The 16,878-nt window shown below is 42.2% G+C and overlaps 2 protein-coding genes across 2 annotated transcripts; both read left to right on the plus strand.

The window, feature by feature from the left end:
* Positions 1 to 144: 144 nt before the first annotated feature.
* LOC100750226 (putative ribosome biogenesis protein RLP24) lies at positions 145 to 2,825 on the plus strand. The gene is made up of 6 exons (XM_021586265.3): positions 145 to 321; positions 748 to 861; positions 980 to 1,052; positions 1,944 to 2,007; positions 2,284 to 2,369; positions 2,514 to 2,825. Exons 1-6 carry the CDS (start codon positions 241 to 243, stop codon positions 2,582 to 2,584), a joined length of 489 nt encoding a protein of 162 aa, XP_021441940.1. The 5' UTR covers positions 145 to 240; the 3' UTR covers positions 2,585 to 2,825.
* Positions 2,826 to 3,081: 256 nt separating this feature from the next.
* On the plus strand, positions 3,082 to 16,150 carry cog4 (component of oligomeric golgi complex 4). Its single transcript, XM_090222363.1, is given in 20 exon segments — positions 3,082 to 3,292; positions 3,765 to 3,847; positions 4,146 to 4,260; positions 9,272 to 9,446; positions 10,148 to 10,341; positions 10,434 to 10,539; positions 10,640 to 10,797; positions 10,889 to 10,947; positions 11,067 to 11,200; positions 11,307 to 11,425; positions 11,624 to 11,790; positions 12,037 to 12,117; positions 12,119 to 12,185; positions 12,416 to 12,478; positions 12,563 to 12,676; positions 12,934 to 13,026; positions 13,098 to 13,181; positions 13,293 to 13,394; positions 13,754 to 13,882; positions 15,589 to 16,150. Coding segments are annotated over 20 exon segments (2,313 nt in total). The 5' UTR covers positions 3,082 to 3,157; the 3' UTR covers positions 15,724 to 16,150.
* Positions 16,151 to 16,878: the final 728 nt, after the last annotated feature.

The following is a 16,878-nucleotide window of genomic DNA, read 5'->3' on the forward strand; positions in this document are numbered from 1 at the left end:
TTATTTAGTCAATCTTGTTCTAGTCAATATGTAACGTAATGCAGATATTTTAACAAACATCTGCATTTCCAAGCGCTAAGGTTTAGAAACTTATCTAGTTACACACTAGGGGGCAGTTTGTAACGAGTACAAACAAATATCTTTACCGGAAATAGTACATCGTAACTTCCTTTTAAAATCGTGCCACTCGCATTCTATCACGGATAACACATGGGCAATAAATAATCAAGAGGTCTAACGATGCGAATTGAAAAATGTTACTTTTGCTCGGGACCTGTGTATCCCGGGCACGGTACGATGTTTGTGCGGAACGATTGCAAGGTATGACTTTTTTTTGTGTGTCCTCCTTTCTGCTTTCACGGCTTCTTTACTAATATGCTAGCTGATTTTCTAACTTCCTGCTAGCTAGCTAGCTTGTTTTGTCAGCTGGGATGTTTTTTTTTCTTCCAAATATCTAGCTAAGTAACATAAGACAGTATAAGCCCGGGTGCCCAACTATACCAGATAACCTATTAGTTTTTTCACCTCTTAGCTATATTTCAACGTTTTAGTGCAGTTTCTTAGCCAGCCAGGCCTGTTATTGTTGTGAAGTCTGTCTCACTCAGCAGTGGAGACATTGGCTTTGCTAAAGCTGTAGTAGTGTTGTTTCTCGTACATTGAGGGGGTCTCTCCATGAACAGACATGGAACAGTTCTTGTTGCTGCTACCTTGTGTATAAATTAAATAATTACTAAAATGTATTCTCAGACGTTCAGGTTTTGTAAATCAAAATGCCTCAAAAACTTCAAGAAGAAACGTAACCCAAGAAAAACCAGATGGACCAAGGCTTTCAGGAAAGCGTCTGGCAAGGAATTGACAGTGGTGAGTTCCCACGTCCACCCATGCAAGTTGTAGAATGATGTGAAATGGAATGTGATATGATTGATAAACCATCAGACGATTTGCCCTTGAGTCTCTTACTGATTTATTTCCAACACAGGATAACTGCCTGGAGTTCGAGAAGCGCAGAAATGTGGCTGTCAAATACCAGAGGGAATTGTGGAGCAAGACAGGTACTTGTTATGGCTAAAGTTCAGGAGTGTATTTATTAGTGCAAACAGTAGCAAAACATTTTGCAATGAAAACTAGTGTTTCTTACTGGGTTAGTCAGGGCTGTTTTCAGTACTTCTTACAACGGAAACTGTTTACCATTTAAGAACCAAACAAAAGGAATGAAACCGGGAAGGACCTACCTAAATTTGTCCAATATAAATTATAGTTTTCGTTGCAAATCGTTTTCCGCTTGGAGTAAACACTTTTTGTAACAACATTTCGCAACAGACAAAACATTTTGCAACAGAATCGGGTGTAATCAATACACCTCTAATGGGTGCCTCTACTTCGGCCCGTTTGGTTCTTACTAATTACAACCCTGCCCTCACTTTCATCTTTCAATTGTTTGCATACTCTATTCAGGTCAATTCTCACATGACAGGTTGAGATCATGCTCTCTGCACATAAAAAAAATATATATATATTTCACCTTTTATTTAACCAGGTAGGCTAGTTGAGAATAAGTTCTCATTTACAACTGTGACCTGGCCAAGATAAAGCAAAGCAGTGCGACACAAACAACAGAGTTACACATGGAATAAACAAATAGTCAATAATACAGTAGAGAAAGTCTATATACAGTGTGTGCAAATGAGGTAGGATAAGGGGGTGAGGCAATAAATAGGAGGTTAGTTAAGTGTCCAAAGAGGGGCCAGATGTATACAGAAGGGTGTCATCTGCGTAGAGGTGGATCAGAGAATCACCAGCAGCAAGAGCAATTTAAATGACACATGTTACTTATGGTGTGTATGTTACTTCTACAGCTACATCAAGACCGATGTATCTAACTGCTAAGGTTTTGTTAGTAGTTTTGTTGATCTGTTAAATCCAACTAATTTTGCTATTTTCAGTGGAGGCAATGAGGAAGGTGGAAGGAATAAAACGGAAACGACAGGCACAGTTCATCTTCAACAGGTGAGCCCTAGCTTTCCTCCCACAGATAAGAGCCTGGTTCAATTTGAAATTGTTGGCCACACTAGGAAAGCATGGGCCACACTAGGAAAGCATGGGCCTTCCAACTTTATAATGATAGTATTAATATTCTGTAAAATCTGGTTGAGTGAGTCAAACTTTAATTACACAGTCCCTGCTTCATAACATTACTATGAGTTACAGGAAAATAACAAAGGCCAGTATTGGAGTCTGTTTTCAAATTGATTTTGCCATATTTCCTCTCCCTTTCTTGATCAGACTGAAGAAGGGCAAGCAGTTGGAAAAGGAGGAAGCCATCAGCGAAGTGAAGAAGAACATTCACCTCATCAAAGCCCCACATGCAGGTGAGTACACTGATTTCCCTTGTTGCTGTTTAGTATTTTACGTTGTGTTTGTATATCTATCTATATTAGGTGATGGCATTCCTTCCACTTTGAGTTTACATAATGAAATAGAATTTTGCTAATCAATTTGTTTTCCATGTGTAGGCAAAGCCAAGGTTCTGGAGGAGAAGATGGTGCAGAAGTTACAAGAAGATGTGGAAATGGGTGATGATTAGCAAGTCCTTATTGGGCCTCTGCTGAAATAGAGACCTACAAAACAACCACTGGCTCTATTCATAACATCCATAGACTATCTTTTACCAAACTCTGGACAACACAGTCTGGGAAGAAACAAGGAGACATAGCACTGCAACCCAATGCAGTTGAGGAGTGCTAACACAATATTAAACACTTTGAAAATAATTTTGGAGAGTGTTGTCATATGTTGGATTTAATAAAATCTTGTGTCCTGACAAATATTTGTTATGTTATTCCTCCTGATATTATTCATCCACATGAACTTTGAAATGGCACATTGCCAAATGTGTTTGAAGTGAATTGCATTTATTGGGAGTTTTGGTGGAGACCTACTGAATTCCAGTACTTCAAGTACAGACATAGCACAGAGGGAATTGAATGGCAAGATAATTGTTTAGAAGTGAATTATGAGAAAGGAATGCATCAAACAGAAATCCTCATTGTTAAATTCAGCTAAATAGCGACGCCTAGCGGTTCCAGGAAATGTGCCGGTGCAGGTACGGAGCGAGCAAACGGGGAAGTGGCACGTTTTCTGTTTATGTGAGGCAAAGATGGCAGAGAGCAGCCCCATAGTAGTGAAGCGATGCGATTCTGCATGTGTATCTGCCGTGAGCATGGAGGCTATCTCAGCTCTGACGGAGCTGGATGATCTGGAGCGGGTCTACCAGCAGCTCTGCACCGAGGAGGTGAGAATTCACCCAGCGGGCAGCTGTAGGGATGCAAAGATGTACCCCTAGACTGTGTTAGCATAGCTAGCTAAACCAGAAACATAATTCTCTGTCATAATATTCTATCTGCCTTATAAACTGGGTGGTTCAAGCCCTGAATGCTGATTGGCCGTATACCACGGGAATGACAAAAAAATACATGTTTACTAATTACGTTGGTAACCAGTTTATAATAGCAATAAGGCACCTCGGGGGTCTGTGGTATATGGCCAATATACCACGGCTACGGACAGTGTCCAGGCACTGCGTGCTTAAGAACAGCCCTTAGCCGTGGTATATTGGTTATATACCACACCTTCTCAGGCCTTATTGCTTAATTATCCATTGCCATTATCTATTGAATGCAACCTTTTATGCCTGAAGCCACAGAGCGCTCCCTGTGCGTGTGAGAGAGAGAGACTGACAGTCTTTGTGTGTTCATCTACCACAGAAAAAGGTGGAGACTGAGCTGGAGAAGTTGGTTGGGCAGCAGGGGAACATTGACACCAAGATGCTCGCTCTTCAAAGGATGGTGTAAGTGTGTGTACTTTAGAGAGGGTGAGAGAAGTTTCACTGTCTATGAGTACATACCCTACATCCCATTAATCTAGAGAGGATTCCTTTCCTTATCTCCTTTTCTTCATTTGCACTGGTGTGGAAGAGATGGACTCTGGGAAAAGTGATATCTGGTAGACATTCACCACTGTAATTTCAACAATTTCCGATCATTATAGATGAAAGAAAGGAGATTAGTTGTGAAAGCTACTGTAAACTATTGAGAGAAATACCATGTCTAATCCAATATCAATTCTCCTGTCACGTTATCCCCAAGGCCCAACCTGCAGCTGATAGGAGGAGATGCCAGTCAGCTGTCTGGCATGATTACATTCACGTGCAGCCTGGCAGAGAATGTCAGCAGTAAAGTCCGCCAGCTAGACCTGGCAAAGGTACTGTCTACAGACACGCTATTTACACCCACATAGACTCACTCACAGAAAGCATGTTTCCATCCACAGTTTTTATGCGAGTGAAGTCATACCATATTTAAATAATCAGCTGTGATGGAAACAAGAAGTTTCGGTACAATTTTAAAAAATGCAAACAGATAATTTGTTCATTCGACATGGTGGATCTTTTTGTGTCTGTAAAACAAATAATGTGAGAAATGGCGGGGGAAATGCCTTTATGTGCAAATATTGACATATTTTTGTTTGTATTTATTATGGATCCCCATTGGCTGCTGCTGTGGCCTGTGTGCCCTCAGGCCACGACTCTACTACCACATCTACAACACAAAATCCATGTGTACGTGTGTGTATAGTGCGTATGTTATCATATGTGTGTATGCATGTGTCTGTCTCTTCACAGTCCCCGCTGTTCCATAATGTGCGTTTTTATTTGTTTTGTAAATCAAATTTTACTGCTTGCATGTGTTACTTGATGTGGAATAGAGTTCCTTGTAGTCATGGCTCTAAGTAGTACTGTGCACCTCCCATAGTCTGTTCTGGTCTTGGGGACTGTGAAAAGACCTCTGGTGGCATGTCTTGCGGGGTATGTATGGGTGTCTGAGCTGTGTGCCAGTAGTTCAAATAGACAGCTCGATGCATTCAACATGTCTCAACACCTCTCATAAATACAAGCAGTGATGAAGTCAATCTCTCCTCCACTTTGAGCCAGGAGAAACGAACATGCATATTATTATTAATGAACATGAATGATTTATTATTATTATTATTAATGCATATTATTAATGTTAGTGTACATCCATGTGCCAGCCGTGCTACCCTGTTCTGAGCCAATTGCAGTTTTCCTAAGTCCTTCTTTATGCACCTGACCACATGACTGAACAGTAGTCCAGGTGTGACAAAATTAGGTCCTGTAGCACCTGCCTTATTGATAGTGCTGTTAAGAAGGCAGAGAAGAGCTTTATTATGGATAGACTTCTCCCCATCTTAGCTACTGTTGTATTAATATGTTTTGACCTTTGACAGTTCTTAGGTAGCGGAATTACTTTTGCTTCCCTTCAGGCCTGAGGGCACACATTTTCTAGTAAGCTTAAATTCAAGATGTGGCAATATCGTCCGCTATTATCCTCAGTAATTTTCCATCCAAGTTGTCAGATCCCAGTGGCTTGTCATTGTTGATAGACAACAATCATTTTTATCACCTCTTCCACACTCACTCACTTTATGGAATACAAAGTTACAAGGCTTGTCTATAATACTTTGGTCAGATATACTTAGATGTCAGCGTTTGTTGCTGGCATGTCATGCCTTAGTTTGCTAATCTTGCCAATAAAAAAATAATTAAAGTAGTTGGTAATATCAGTGTGTTTTGAGATGACTTAGCCATCCTATTCAATGAATGATGGAGCTGAGTTTGCCCTTTTGCCCAAAATTTCATTTAAAGTGCTCCAAAGCTTTTTACTATCATTCTTTGTAATTTATCTTTGTTTCATTGTGTAGTTTATTCTTTTTTATTCCGTTTAGTCACCTGATTTATACATTTGCAGTATGTTTGCCAATCGGTTGTGCAGCCAGTCTTATTTGTCATTCCTTTTGCCTCATCACTTTCAACCATACAATTTTTTAATTCCTCATCAATCCACAGAGATTTAACCGTTTTTACAGTCATTTTCTTGTGTGCATGCTTATTAGTAACTGGGATAGGCACTTTCATAAATGTGTCAAGTGCAGCGTCTGGTTGCTCCTCATTACACACCACGGACAAACAAAAATATTATTTGCATCAACAACATAGGAATCACTACAAAACTTGTGAACTATATTATGCCCAGACTTTGGTATTCCTAGATATGGCTACTATATTGTGATCACTACCTCTGATGGATTTGGATACAGTTTTAAAGCTAATTTCTGTAGCATTAGTAAAGATGTGATCAATACATGTTGATGATTTCATTCCTGTGCTGTTCGTAACTACCCTGGTAGGTTGACTGGTAACTTGAACCAGGTTGCAGGCACTAGTTACAGTTTAAGCTTTCTCTTGAGTGGGCAGCCTGATGAAAGCCAGTCAATATTTAAATCACTCAGAAAAGAAACCGCTCTGTTGATATCACATACATTATCAAGCATTTCACCAATATTATCCAGATACTGACTGCACTTGGTGGTCTATAGCAGCTTTCCATCAGAATGAGCTTTAGGTGAGGCAGATGAACCTGAAGCCATATTACTTCAACAGTATTTAAGCTACATATGTTAACCTGGGCCATTTTTAGCACTTTTCTGGGATGCTTGATTGTTTTCATTGCTTTACTGGTAAGCTTAGCAGAGGTAGACATGCTCGTGTTAGTTCAGGGTGAGCTGCACACAGTGGACTTCCTACTTTGGCACTCTGGTTCATCGGCACATGATTACTGCATACAATAGCTGTGGGATCAGCAGAGGCATTCAGGGCAGTAAGAGGGACATAAATTAGGTTACCTACATTGTGTCTTCCAATGCTCCTGGGATAATGTTAATTTGCTGAAGAATTTTGACAACTCCGTGACACAATGGTAGGGATTAACTGAGCTGGGCTTTGGGTCATTGATAAATCATTGTCTCAATGCAGCCTTGTAATGCTGTGAAAGGATCCAGGAACCCAAATGATTTGGGTGGGTCCCATCCTCCTTATAAAAAGAGCTTTGTTTCCAGAAGGTATAAAAATGGTCAAATGTTACACCCAGAGAGCTGCAGTAGTCTCGTAGCCAGATATGGAGGGCTAAAAGTATGCTGAACCGTTCAATGCCACGATTTAGAGAGGGCAGAGGGCCAGATATTACGGGGCTTATGCTGGTGTCAAGGAGTGACCATCATATCGAAGTAAACTTGGAGACACGCAATGATATGGTGTGCGGAAATCCAGTTGAAGTCGTAAGTTTACATACACCTTAGCCAAATACATTTAAACTCAGTTTTTCACAATTCCTGACATAAAAAAAAATATATATATTAAATCCCTTTCTTAGGTCAGTTAGGATCACCACTTTATTTTATGAATGTGAAATGTCAGAATAATAGTAGAGAGAATTATTTATTTCAGTTTTTATTTCTTTCATCACATTCCCAGTGGGTCAGAAGTTTGCATACACTCAATTAGTATTTGGTAGCATTGCCTTTAAATTGTTTAACTTGGGTCAAATGTTTTGGGTAGCCTTACACAAGCTTCTCACAATAAGGTTAGGTGAATTTTGGCCCATTCCTCCTGACAGAGCTGGTGTAACTGAGTCAGGTTTGTAGGCCTCCTTGCTCGCACAAGCCTTTGCAGTTCTGCCCACACATTTTCTATAGGATTGGGGTCAGGGTTTTGTGATGGCCACTCCAATACCTTGACTTTGTTGTCCTTAAGCCAGTTTTGCCACAACTTTGGAAGTATGCTTGGGGTCAATGTCCATTTGGAAGACCCATTTGTGACCAAGCTTTAACTTCCTGCCTGATGTCTTGAGATGTTGCTTCAAGATATCCACATAATTTTCCTGCCTCATGTCGCCATCTATTTTGTGAAGTGAACCAGTCCCTCCTGCAGCAAAGCACCCCTACAACATGATGATGCTGTCACCCCGTGCTTCACGGTTGGGATGGTGTTCTTCAGCTTGCAAGCCTCCCCCATTTTCCTCCAAACATAACGATGGTCATTATGGCCAAACAGTTCTATTTTTGTTTCATCAGACCAGAGGACTTTCAGGTTATGTCGACTTGTTTTACTGTGGATATAGATACTTTTGTACTTGTTTCCTCCAGCTTCTTCACAAGGTCCTTTGATGTAGTTCTGGGATTGATTTGCACTTTTCGCACCAAAGTACGTTCATCTCTAGGAGACAGAATGCGTCTCCTTCCTGAGCGGTGTGACGACTGAGTGGTCCCATGGTGTTTATACTTGTGTACTATTGTTTGTACAGATGTTCAGGCATTTGGAAATTGCTCCCAGACTTGTGGAGGTCTACAATTTATTTTCTGAGGTCTTGACTGATTTATTTTGATTTTCCCATGATGTCAAGCACAGAGGCACTGACTTTGAAGGTAGGCCTTGAAATATATCCACAGGTACACCTCCAATTGACTCAAATTATGTCAATTAGCCTATCAGAAGCTTCTAACGCCATGACATAATTTTCTGGAATTTTCCAAGCTGTTTAAAGGCACAGTCAACTTAGTGTATGTAAACTTCTGACCCACTGGAATTGTGATAAGTGAAATAATCTGTCTGTTAACAATTGTTGGAAAGATTACTTGTGTCATGCACAAACTCGATGTCCTACCTGACTTGCCAAAACTATAGTTTGTTAACAAGAAATTTGTGGAGTGGTTGAAAAATGAGTTTTAATGACTCCAACCTAAGTGTATGTAAACTTCCGACTTCAACTGTAAGTTCTGATGAACTTCACAGGGTGATGAAAGTGCATGGTGATGAGCTTGATGCTCCTTTCCAATACATATTGAGGGTCTTATTCTGGTGACATGATGATCGATGCTTAACTGCTATTTGACTAATAAAAATATTCTCGCTCTTATCCAAAATAATCTCATGTAGACTAGCCTAGATGTATCTGCAAACTCTTGGCTAGAGCGCACGTGCCAAGACCAGAGTGGGCACATTTGCTATTTAACGCAACAGTTTTTGTGACAAAACTAGTTGTAAAATGCGATGGAAACACATTGAACTTTCAATTTTTTTTCAGTGCATGACAACTTAAGCGAAAATGTACATTTTGTGTGCACTACATTACCACGCACTGATTTTTATCCGCATATATCTTCTTAATGCAGATTTTTGAACATTCGCATCGAAATCTGTCGGCAATTGGATGGAAACCTAGCTAATCATACACTTACTGTATGTGTGTACACAAATCAGCATTATAGGCTGTTAACCGAGGGATTAGGATATAAAATGATGTTCCTATCAGCTCCAGTAAGTGATGTAATGGCGCACTGTTTGTATGTGTGTTAACAGACCCGGCTTTATAAGGTTATCCAGCGGGCTGATGACATCCTGGACCTGAAGTTCTGTACAGACGGCGTTCAGACGGCGCTACACAATGAGGACTATGAACAGGCTGCCGCCCACATTCACCGCTACCTTTCTCTCGACCAATCAGTCATTGAGCTAAGTCGCCAAGGAGAAGAGAGTAAGGCCCCTATGTTCCACCACAACTCACAACTAGGGTTGTAAAATTACGGGAACTTTTAATAATTTCCTTGATTTTCCAGAAAACTCGGTTGGAATGAGCTGAAAATCCAGAATCCTCCAAACAGGATTTCTGGAAATCCAGGTAATTAATTGAAAGTTCCCGTCATTTTGCAACCCTACTCACATCACACTTGCTGATAGTGCAGGGGTGGGTAATCATTTTGTATCGAGGGCCGCATCGGGATTTCTAAATTCAACCAAGGGCCGCAGTTGTTTTGGGATCGATTTTGTTTTGTCAAAATAAATTATTATTAGTTATTTAAAAATCGAAAGGTTCATTATCATTTCTACATACTTTCTATCTGGTTCTAGACGTTCATATTTTGTAGGGATGCACCGATGTGGGATTTTTTTAATTTGATGACCTTTTATCCATTTTAGCACTGATACAAACTGCAACCAAGTTTCTATGTTCATAAGAGTAATAAGAAAATATGTCAAATGACTTGAATATGGGAAAGGTGTAGAACATTTTTTAGTTTGGATCATAAAGTTACTGAAAAGCATTGGAAAGTTCAGGAAATCAGGTACCCTGGTACCCAGGTTATGTGCAGAAAGTAAGATCTGCATTGCTTTCAGTTTTTGTCACAGTCCCTTCTAGCGTGTTCTGTGCGGTCTTTAATACTATTTTCTGCTCAGGCAGTGCTGTGGATGCTAGCCTTGCCATGCTTCAAGTGGCAGAGCAGCGATTGAAAGTCCTGGTTGTGGAGAGACTGGATGAGGCTGTTACCAGGGGTGATCTGGCACAGGTGGAAAGATTCTTTAAAATCTTCCCTCTGCTTGACCTCCACGATCAAGGCCTGGCTCGCTTTGGCCAGTACCTCTGCAGCCAGGTGAGAGTGGCGTTGTCCATGCAATAGTGTGTGTGTGAGCGTTAATGCTTGTCCATTTTGTTTATCTTCACAGTCGTCTTTTTCTCTCTCAGCTGGCCTCTAAAGCAGAGGAGAACCTGCTCTTGGCTGTGGGAGGAGAGCTGGGAGAGAGGAGAGCTGCCCTGGTCTTTGCTGACACCCTGACTCTGCTGCTGGAGGGTGAGAGACTGACCATAATGTATTTTTAGACATGTCTGTAAACGTGTTAGTTTGTGTGTATGTATAGGAAAATAGTACAAATATTTAGTGTGTGTTTCAGGCATAGCTCGTGTTGTGGAGACCCACCAGCCCATCGTAGAGACGTACTACGGTCCAGGCTACCTGTATACTCTCATCACTCACCTGCAGCAGGAGTGTGACCGACAGGCCCAGAAAGTAGTTGACAAGTTCATCCAACAGAGAGACTACCACAACAAGGTCTGTGTGTCAATTGCATTCAATTAATTAGATCTTTCAATTACAGACTAAAGTAAGAAAGTGTTATTAAATTGAATATCTCTGCTTGCAGTTTCAAATCGTCCAGAGCAGCATGATGAAGAGTGTGCCCACTGAGAGGATTGAACCCAGGTCAGTGTGACAGTTCAGCCCACTTTATTTCAACAGCATTACTCAATGTCATCTTTTGGTGTAGAGGACAACGCATGTGTACTATGCATATTTATGTTGCGTTTCACCTGTGTGTGTAGGGAGCTGGATCCTGTATTACTGGAAGTCACTCTGATGAATGCCAGGTCGGAGCTTTACTTAAGATTCCTGCGCCGTCGCATGATGGCCGACTTTGAGGTTGGGGATGCTACGGCAACACCTGGCATCGTCCAAGGTAAGACACCCAGCACACACACACACTCAACGTACACACTTATAAAACCCTGTACACACGTGTTGACTGTGTTAGTAAGTTTGGTTGTCTTTGTTTCTTGCTACAGAGCACAAGTATAATGTGGAGAAACTGCTGAAACACTGCATGCTGGGCCAGCTCATGCAGGAGCTGATTGGCTACTACATTCCAATGGAGGAGTACTACATGAGGGAGACCGTCAGCAAGGTTAGCCACCACTTCTAACTATACAGCAGGTATTTCATTTATCCCTGAATCAGCCCATCATTAGAAGGAAAATAATGAAAACCAGCAATGCTGTCGACCTCAAACCCTGATTTGATTACCATTGATACACAGTATACATATGTAACCACACAATAGTAATAATGATTATATTAATTCCCTTTGCCCCTCTCTTCTTAGGCTGTAGCTATGGACACATATGAGAAGGGTCAGCTGACATCCAGCATGGTGGATGACTGTTTCTACATTGTGAAGAAGTGCATCAGCAGAGCCCTGTCCAGCTCCAGCATTGACTGCCTGTGTGCCATGATCAACCACTCAACCTCAGTGCTAGAGTCTGACTTCAGGTAGACAGCAGTTAGACACACAATCAATCATTTGAACGCTCATTTGAATCTTCTCCTAGCTCTCACACCTTCCCTTTTCTCCGTCTTCCACCAACCCATGCTTCCCACCCCCCTTCTCTCTGTCTTCCACCAACCCATGCTCCCCCCCCCCCCTTCTCTCTGTCTTCCACCAACCCATGCTCCCCCCCCCTTCTCTCCGTCTTCCACCAACCCATGCTTCCCCCCCTTTCTCTCTGTCTCGCTCAGGGAGGTGTTGTATAATAAGCTGAGGCAGGGCTTCCCTGCGACCACGCTGCAGGACATCCAGCGTGGGGTGAGTCTGATGCAGCCTGCAGCAGGGCAAGTTCAACAACCTGGGCATTGACAGCGCAGAGGTCGCCAAGGCTGCCTTCCTGGTGAGGGACTTGTGTATACACACAAACACTGACCGACACACACAAACACTTACCGCCAAACTGAGCATTGAAAGCACAGAAAATGGCAAGGCATCGTTCCTGGTAAGAAACACACACCGTCTAAAACACAAACCAGTCACAGAGAGCACACTAAGGCAACATTCCTGATAAACACGGAACAGACAACAGACACATAAATCCACTCACACCCATCTTTCTTTCGATCCCAGGTGACTCTGAATAATGTGGAGGTGTGTAGCGAGAACATCACCACTCTGAAGAGGAACCTGGAGGTGCTAAAGAGTAACATTTCAGTAAGACACATTATGTATAGTATACCACAGATAATGACGTTTTCCTCTCTCTCTCATTCTCAGAGTGATTGCTCCAAGTTGTTCACTCAGGGGGCGGGATCAGGAGAGCAAGCTAAGATTGACAGCTGTCTGTCAGACATGGTCAACACATCCAGCAAGTTCAAGGATCTCTTGCAGGTTGGAGGATGCAGAAGTATACTCAGATCAGAGAGACACATGATCTGTCTCTGTGCAGTTGCGTTAAAGGGGTCTTTGACCTCATTTTGCAAGTAATACTAGTAACAGTAGTAGTGCTAGCAGCAACATTTATTTGTAAGTCACAGTGATAAACTGAATTGTGTACCAATTTACATGCATAGACAATAGACAACTACAAAACGTCACCAGTGTGTCTAATCTGTATGGAGTAGAACTAACTCAGTTGTGACCCTCAGGAGGGCCTGACGGAGCTGAACACCACAGCCATCAAGCCTCAGGTCAAACCGTGGATCAGCAGCTTCCTGTCCATCTCACACAACATAGAGGAGGTATAAAAACACACACACTAGGCCACACCATTTCCCCCCCCAGTGTGTGACTGTACTGTTTTCTTGTGCAGGAGGAGTTTAATGAGTACGAGGCCAACGACCCCTGGGTCCAGCAGCTCATCGTCAACCTCGAGCAGCTCATGGCAGAGTTCAAGGTAACCATGGTTCTGCTTAGCTTCAGGAATAAATATCTTACATTAGCATTTTATAAACTATTTATTTTCTCTTCTCCCCCTCTTTATAATCTCTCTGTCTTGTTCTCTCAGGCGGGGCTCTCTTCAGTTATCTATGACACACTGACCAGCCTCATGACCAGTTTGGTCTCCATGGAGATGGAGAAGACCGTCCTGAAGTGCACCTTCAGCAGGGTGAGATATCCCAAGCCTGGCCACAGGGTGGCATCACACCTACCGCATGCACATCTGTGGTGTAATGATGAGGCCCTCTTTTAATGTTTTATTTATGATTCCAGAAGGATGGTAGATGAAGCTTCTTTCCCCTTGGCATCTGCCTCTTTAAGCGGTGTGTGTGCTGTAATTTAGTGCAAGGATACTAAAGCATTTTATTGCAGGCCACGTATCCCCTCTTTCTTTTTCTGGGATGTTCTCCTTTTGATCCTTTGATCATTTTTGATGTGGTCTATGTTTAAATATTTAATTGCTGGTCTGGACACCTTTTTTCAGTTTCATGCTCTTGATTTGAACCCCTTATTGCACCTGTCTCTTAGCTGGGAGGGCTTCAGTTTGATAAGGAGCTGCGTTCTCTGGTGGCCTACCTCACAACTGTCACCACCTGGACTATTAGGGACAAGTTTGCTCGGCTGACTCAGATGGCCACCATCCTCAACCTGGAGCGGGTAATCTGCAGTATACACACACACACACACACACACATTTCTCAACCCACAAACAATCCTCAACCCAGACACAATCACATAGATGGGGCTACATACGGTGCATTCGGGAAGTATTCAGACCCATTGACTTTTTCCACATTTTGTTACATTACAGCCTTATTCTAAAATTGATAAAAATATTTATGATTTATGGGATACCCCATAATGACAAAGCGAAAACAGGTTTTTAGAAATGTTGCAAATTTATAAAAAAAAAATATATAAAAAAACAGAAATACCTTATTTACGTAAGTATTCAGATCCTTTGCGATGAGATTCAAAATTGAGTTCAGGTGCATCCTGTTTACATTGATCATCCTTGAGATGTTTCTACAACTGTATTGGAGTCCACCTGTGGTAAATTCAATTGATTAGACATGATTTGGAAAGGCACACACCTGTCTATATAAGGTCCCACAGTTGACAATGCATGTCAGAGCAAAAACCAAGCCACGAGGTCAAGGAAATTGTTCGTTGAGCTCCTAGACAGGATTGTGTCGAGTCACAGATCTGGGGAAGGGTACTAAAACATTTCTGCAGATTTTAAGTTCCCCAAGAACACAGTGGCCTCCATCATTCTTAATTGGGAGAAGTTTGGAACCACCAAGTCTCTTCCTCGAGCTGGCCTTCCGGCCAAACTGAGCAATCAGGGGATAAGGGCCTTGGTCAGGGAGGTGATCAAAAACCCAATGGTCACTGACAAAGCTCCAGAGTTCCTCTGTGGAGATGGGAGAACCTTCAAGAAGGAAAACCATCTCTGTAGCACTTCACCAATCAGGCCTTTATGGTAGAGTGGCGAGACGGAAGCCACTCCTCAGTAAAAGGCGCATGACAGGCCACTTGGAGTTTGCCGAAAGGCATCTAAAGGACTCCCAGGCCATGATAAACAAGATTCTCTGGTCTGATGAAAACAAGATTGAACTCTTTGGCCTGAACCATCCCTACGTGAAGCATGTGGGAATGTTTTTCAGAGGCAGGGACTGGGAGACTAGTCAGGATCGAGGGAAAGATGAACGAAGCAAAGTACAGAGAGATCCTTGATGAAAACCTGCTCCAGAGTGCTCAGGACCTCAGACTGGGGAGAAGGTTAATCTTCCAACAGGACAACGACCCTGAGCACACAGCCAAGACAACGCAGCAGTGGCTTTGGGACAAGTCTCTGAATGTCCTTGTGGCTCAGCCAGAGCCCGGTCTTAAACTCGATCGAACATCTCTGGAGAGACTTGAAAAGTTCTGTGCAGCAACGCTCCCCATCCAACCTGACAGAGCTTGAGAGGATCTGAAGAATGGGAGAAACTCCACAAATACAGGTGTGCCAAGCTTGTAGTGTCATATCCAAGAAGACTTGAGGCTGTAATCACTGCCAACAAAGTACTGAGTAAAGGGTCTGAATACTTATGTAAATGTATTATTTCAGTTTTTTATTTTTAATAAACCTGTTTTTGCTTTGTCATTATGGGGTATTGTGTGTGTGTGTAGATTGATGAGTGGGGAAACTATTTAATCAATTTTAGAATAAGGCTGTCACCTACCAAAATGTGTGAAAAGTCGAGGTCTAAATACTTTTCCGAATTCACTCTATTTACCACTGACCTCTCATTTTGTACTTTCATGTCTCTGTATACACAGGCCTGTTCTCAGAACTGTGTATGTTTTTGTGTTTCTAGGTAACAGAGATCCTGGATTACTGGGGCCCGAACTCTGGTCCTCTAACGTGGCGTCTGACCCCAGCGGAGGTCCGGCAGGTTCTGGCGCTACGCATCGATTTCCGCAGTGAGGACATCAAGAGGCTCCGCCTCTAACTCTGCTACCCAGAGACTGTGCTGGTGCACATGTTACATGGGAATAGACTCATGCTGATTGGTCTTTGAGGAAAAAGAGGAATGTGCAGGTGGATCCCCTGAGAGGAAGTCCCTGCTGCTTCTGACCTCTGCTGGCCTCATTGGAGGAGGAAGAGGTTGCCCCTAACTACAGATACAGGGATAGATATTTGTTTAACCCCGAAATGGTTGCAGTTAGGTTTGAGGGTAGTGAGATCTGATCCTAGATCTGTAGTTAATGCTACTTCGAATTCTAGCGGCCTCATACAGCCAATCAAAGCTAGGAGTAACAGCAGTAATGGAACTATGGGATTGTGGAACAGTGGGATTATGGATTTGAGCCTTTTGGCTTGGATTAATAAATATTATGTAACATATTAAATGTAAAATATTAAAGTGTTCTCTCGAAGATGTATTTTTTTGTCATTAATTTATATTGAAAGCCCAGCCCTTTAACGGAATCCATCATATTGAAATGGGGCACGCAGGGACAGATGAGTGCTATACTCTCTGGCGGAGAGGATCTCGCCTATGTTTTCTGACACTGAAATGACCCAGTAATGAACATCGCATCCATCAAACTAACAGAACCAGGTCAGACGGCTGATCTAGACTCATCATTCAATATATAAATAACACATTTTAATTGATGACAGTCTAATCTAGAAGATCGACCACTATCTTAGAAAATGGAATTCTGTTGATAGCTGCTACTTTCAAATATTTCCTGACATGATGTTCCATACATATGTAGATGGCTATGTAGAAGTCTTAGGGCTAGATTCAATGCGATCTGCCCTTTTTGGCCATGCACCCTTTAAAGGCAATGTTTTCGTGGAGACCGCATTCACGGTAAATGCTGCATTCATCGGCTCAATCGGAAATTATCTTTAAATGTCAATGGCGCTATAATGCAGATCTGATTGAATCTAGGCCTTATGCTCTCATGAGGCATATAAGACCTGTTTTCAGTCTGAAATCTACCCCTGGACACTTCTGGTAGATCTGAGAGGATTAGACATGTAGGCAGCATGGAGGAAAGTCCACCGATCCAACCATAAGAGTCAATGGAGCTATTACCATATTGCACCCATCCGATCATTTCAGATCAATGAGAATATGAGAAGAGCTTGGGGG

The sequence above is a fragment of the Oncorhynchus mykiss genome, chromosome 26, assembly GCF_057628025.1.
Source record: "Oncorhynchus mykiss isolate SJ-2025 chromosome 26, ASM5762802v1, whole genome shotgun sequence".
NCBI classification, from domain to species: domain Eukaryota; kingdom Metazoa; phylum Chordata; class Actinopteri; order Salmoniformes; family Salmonidae; genus Oncorhynchus; species Oncorhynchus mykiss.

Coding starts and splice junctions, on each gene's coding strand:
- LOC100750226 (XM_021586265.3), top strand. CDS start 241: ATGCGAATTGAAAAATGTTACTTTTGCTCGGGACCTGTGTATCCCGGG. Junction 2,008..2,283: donor GCACAGTTCATCTTCAACAG/GTGAGCCCTAGC, acceptor TTTCTTGATCAG/ACTGAAGAAGGGCAAGCAGT. Junction 2,370..2,513: donor CATCAAAGCCCCACATGCAG/GTGAGTACACTG, acceptor TTCCATGTGTAG/GCAAAGCCAAGGTTCTGGAG.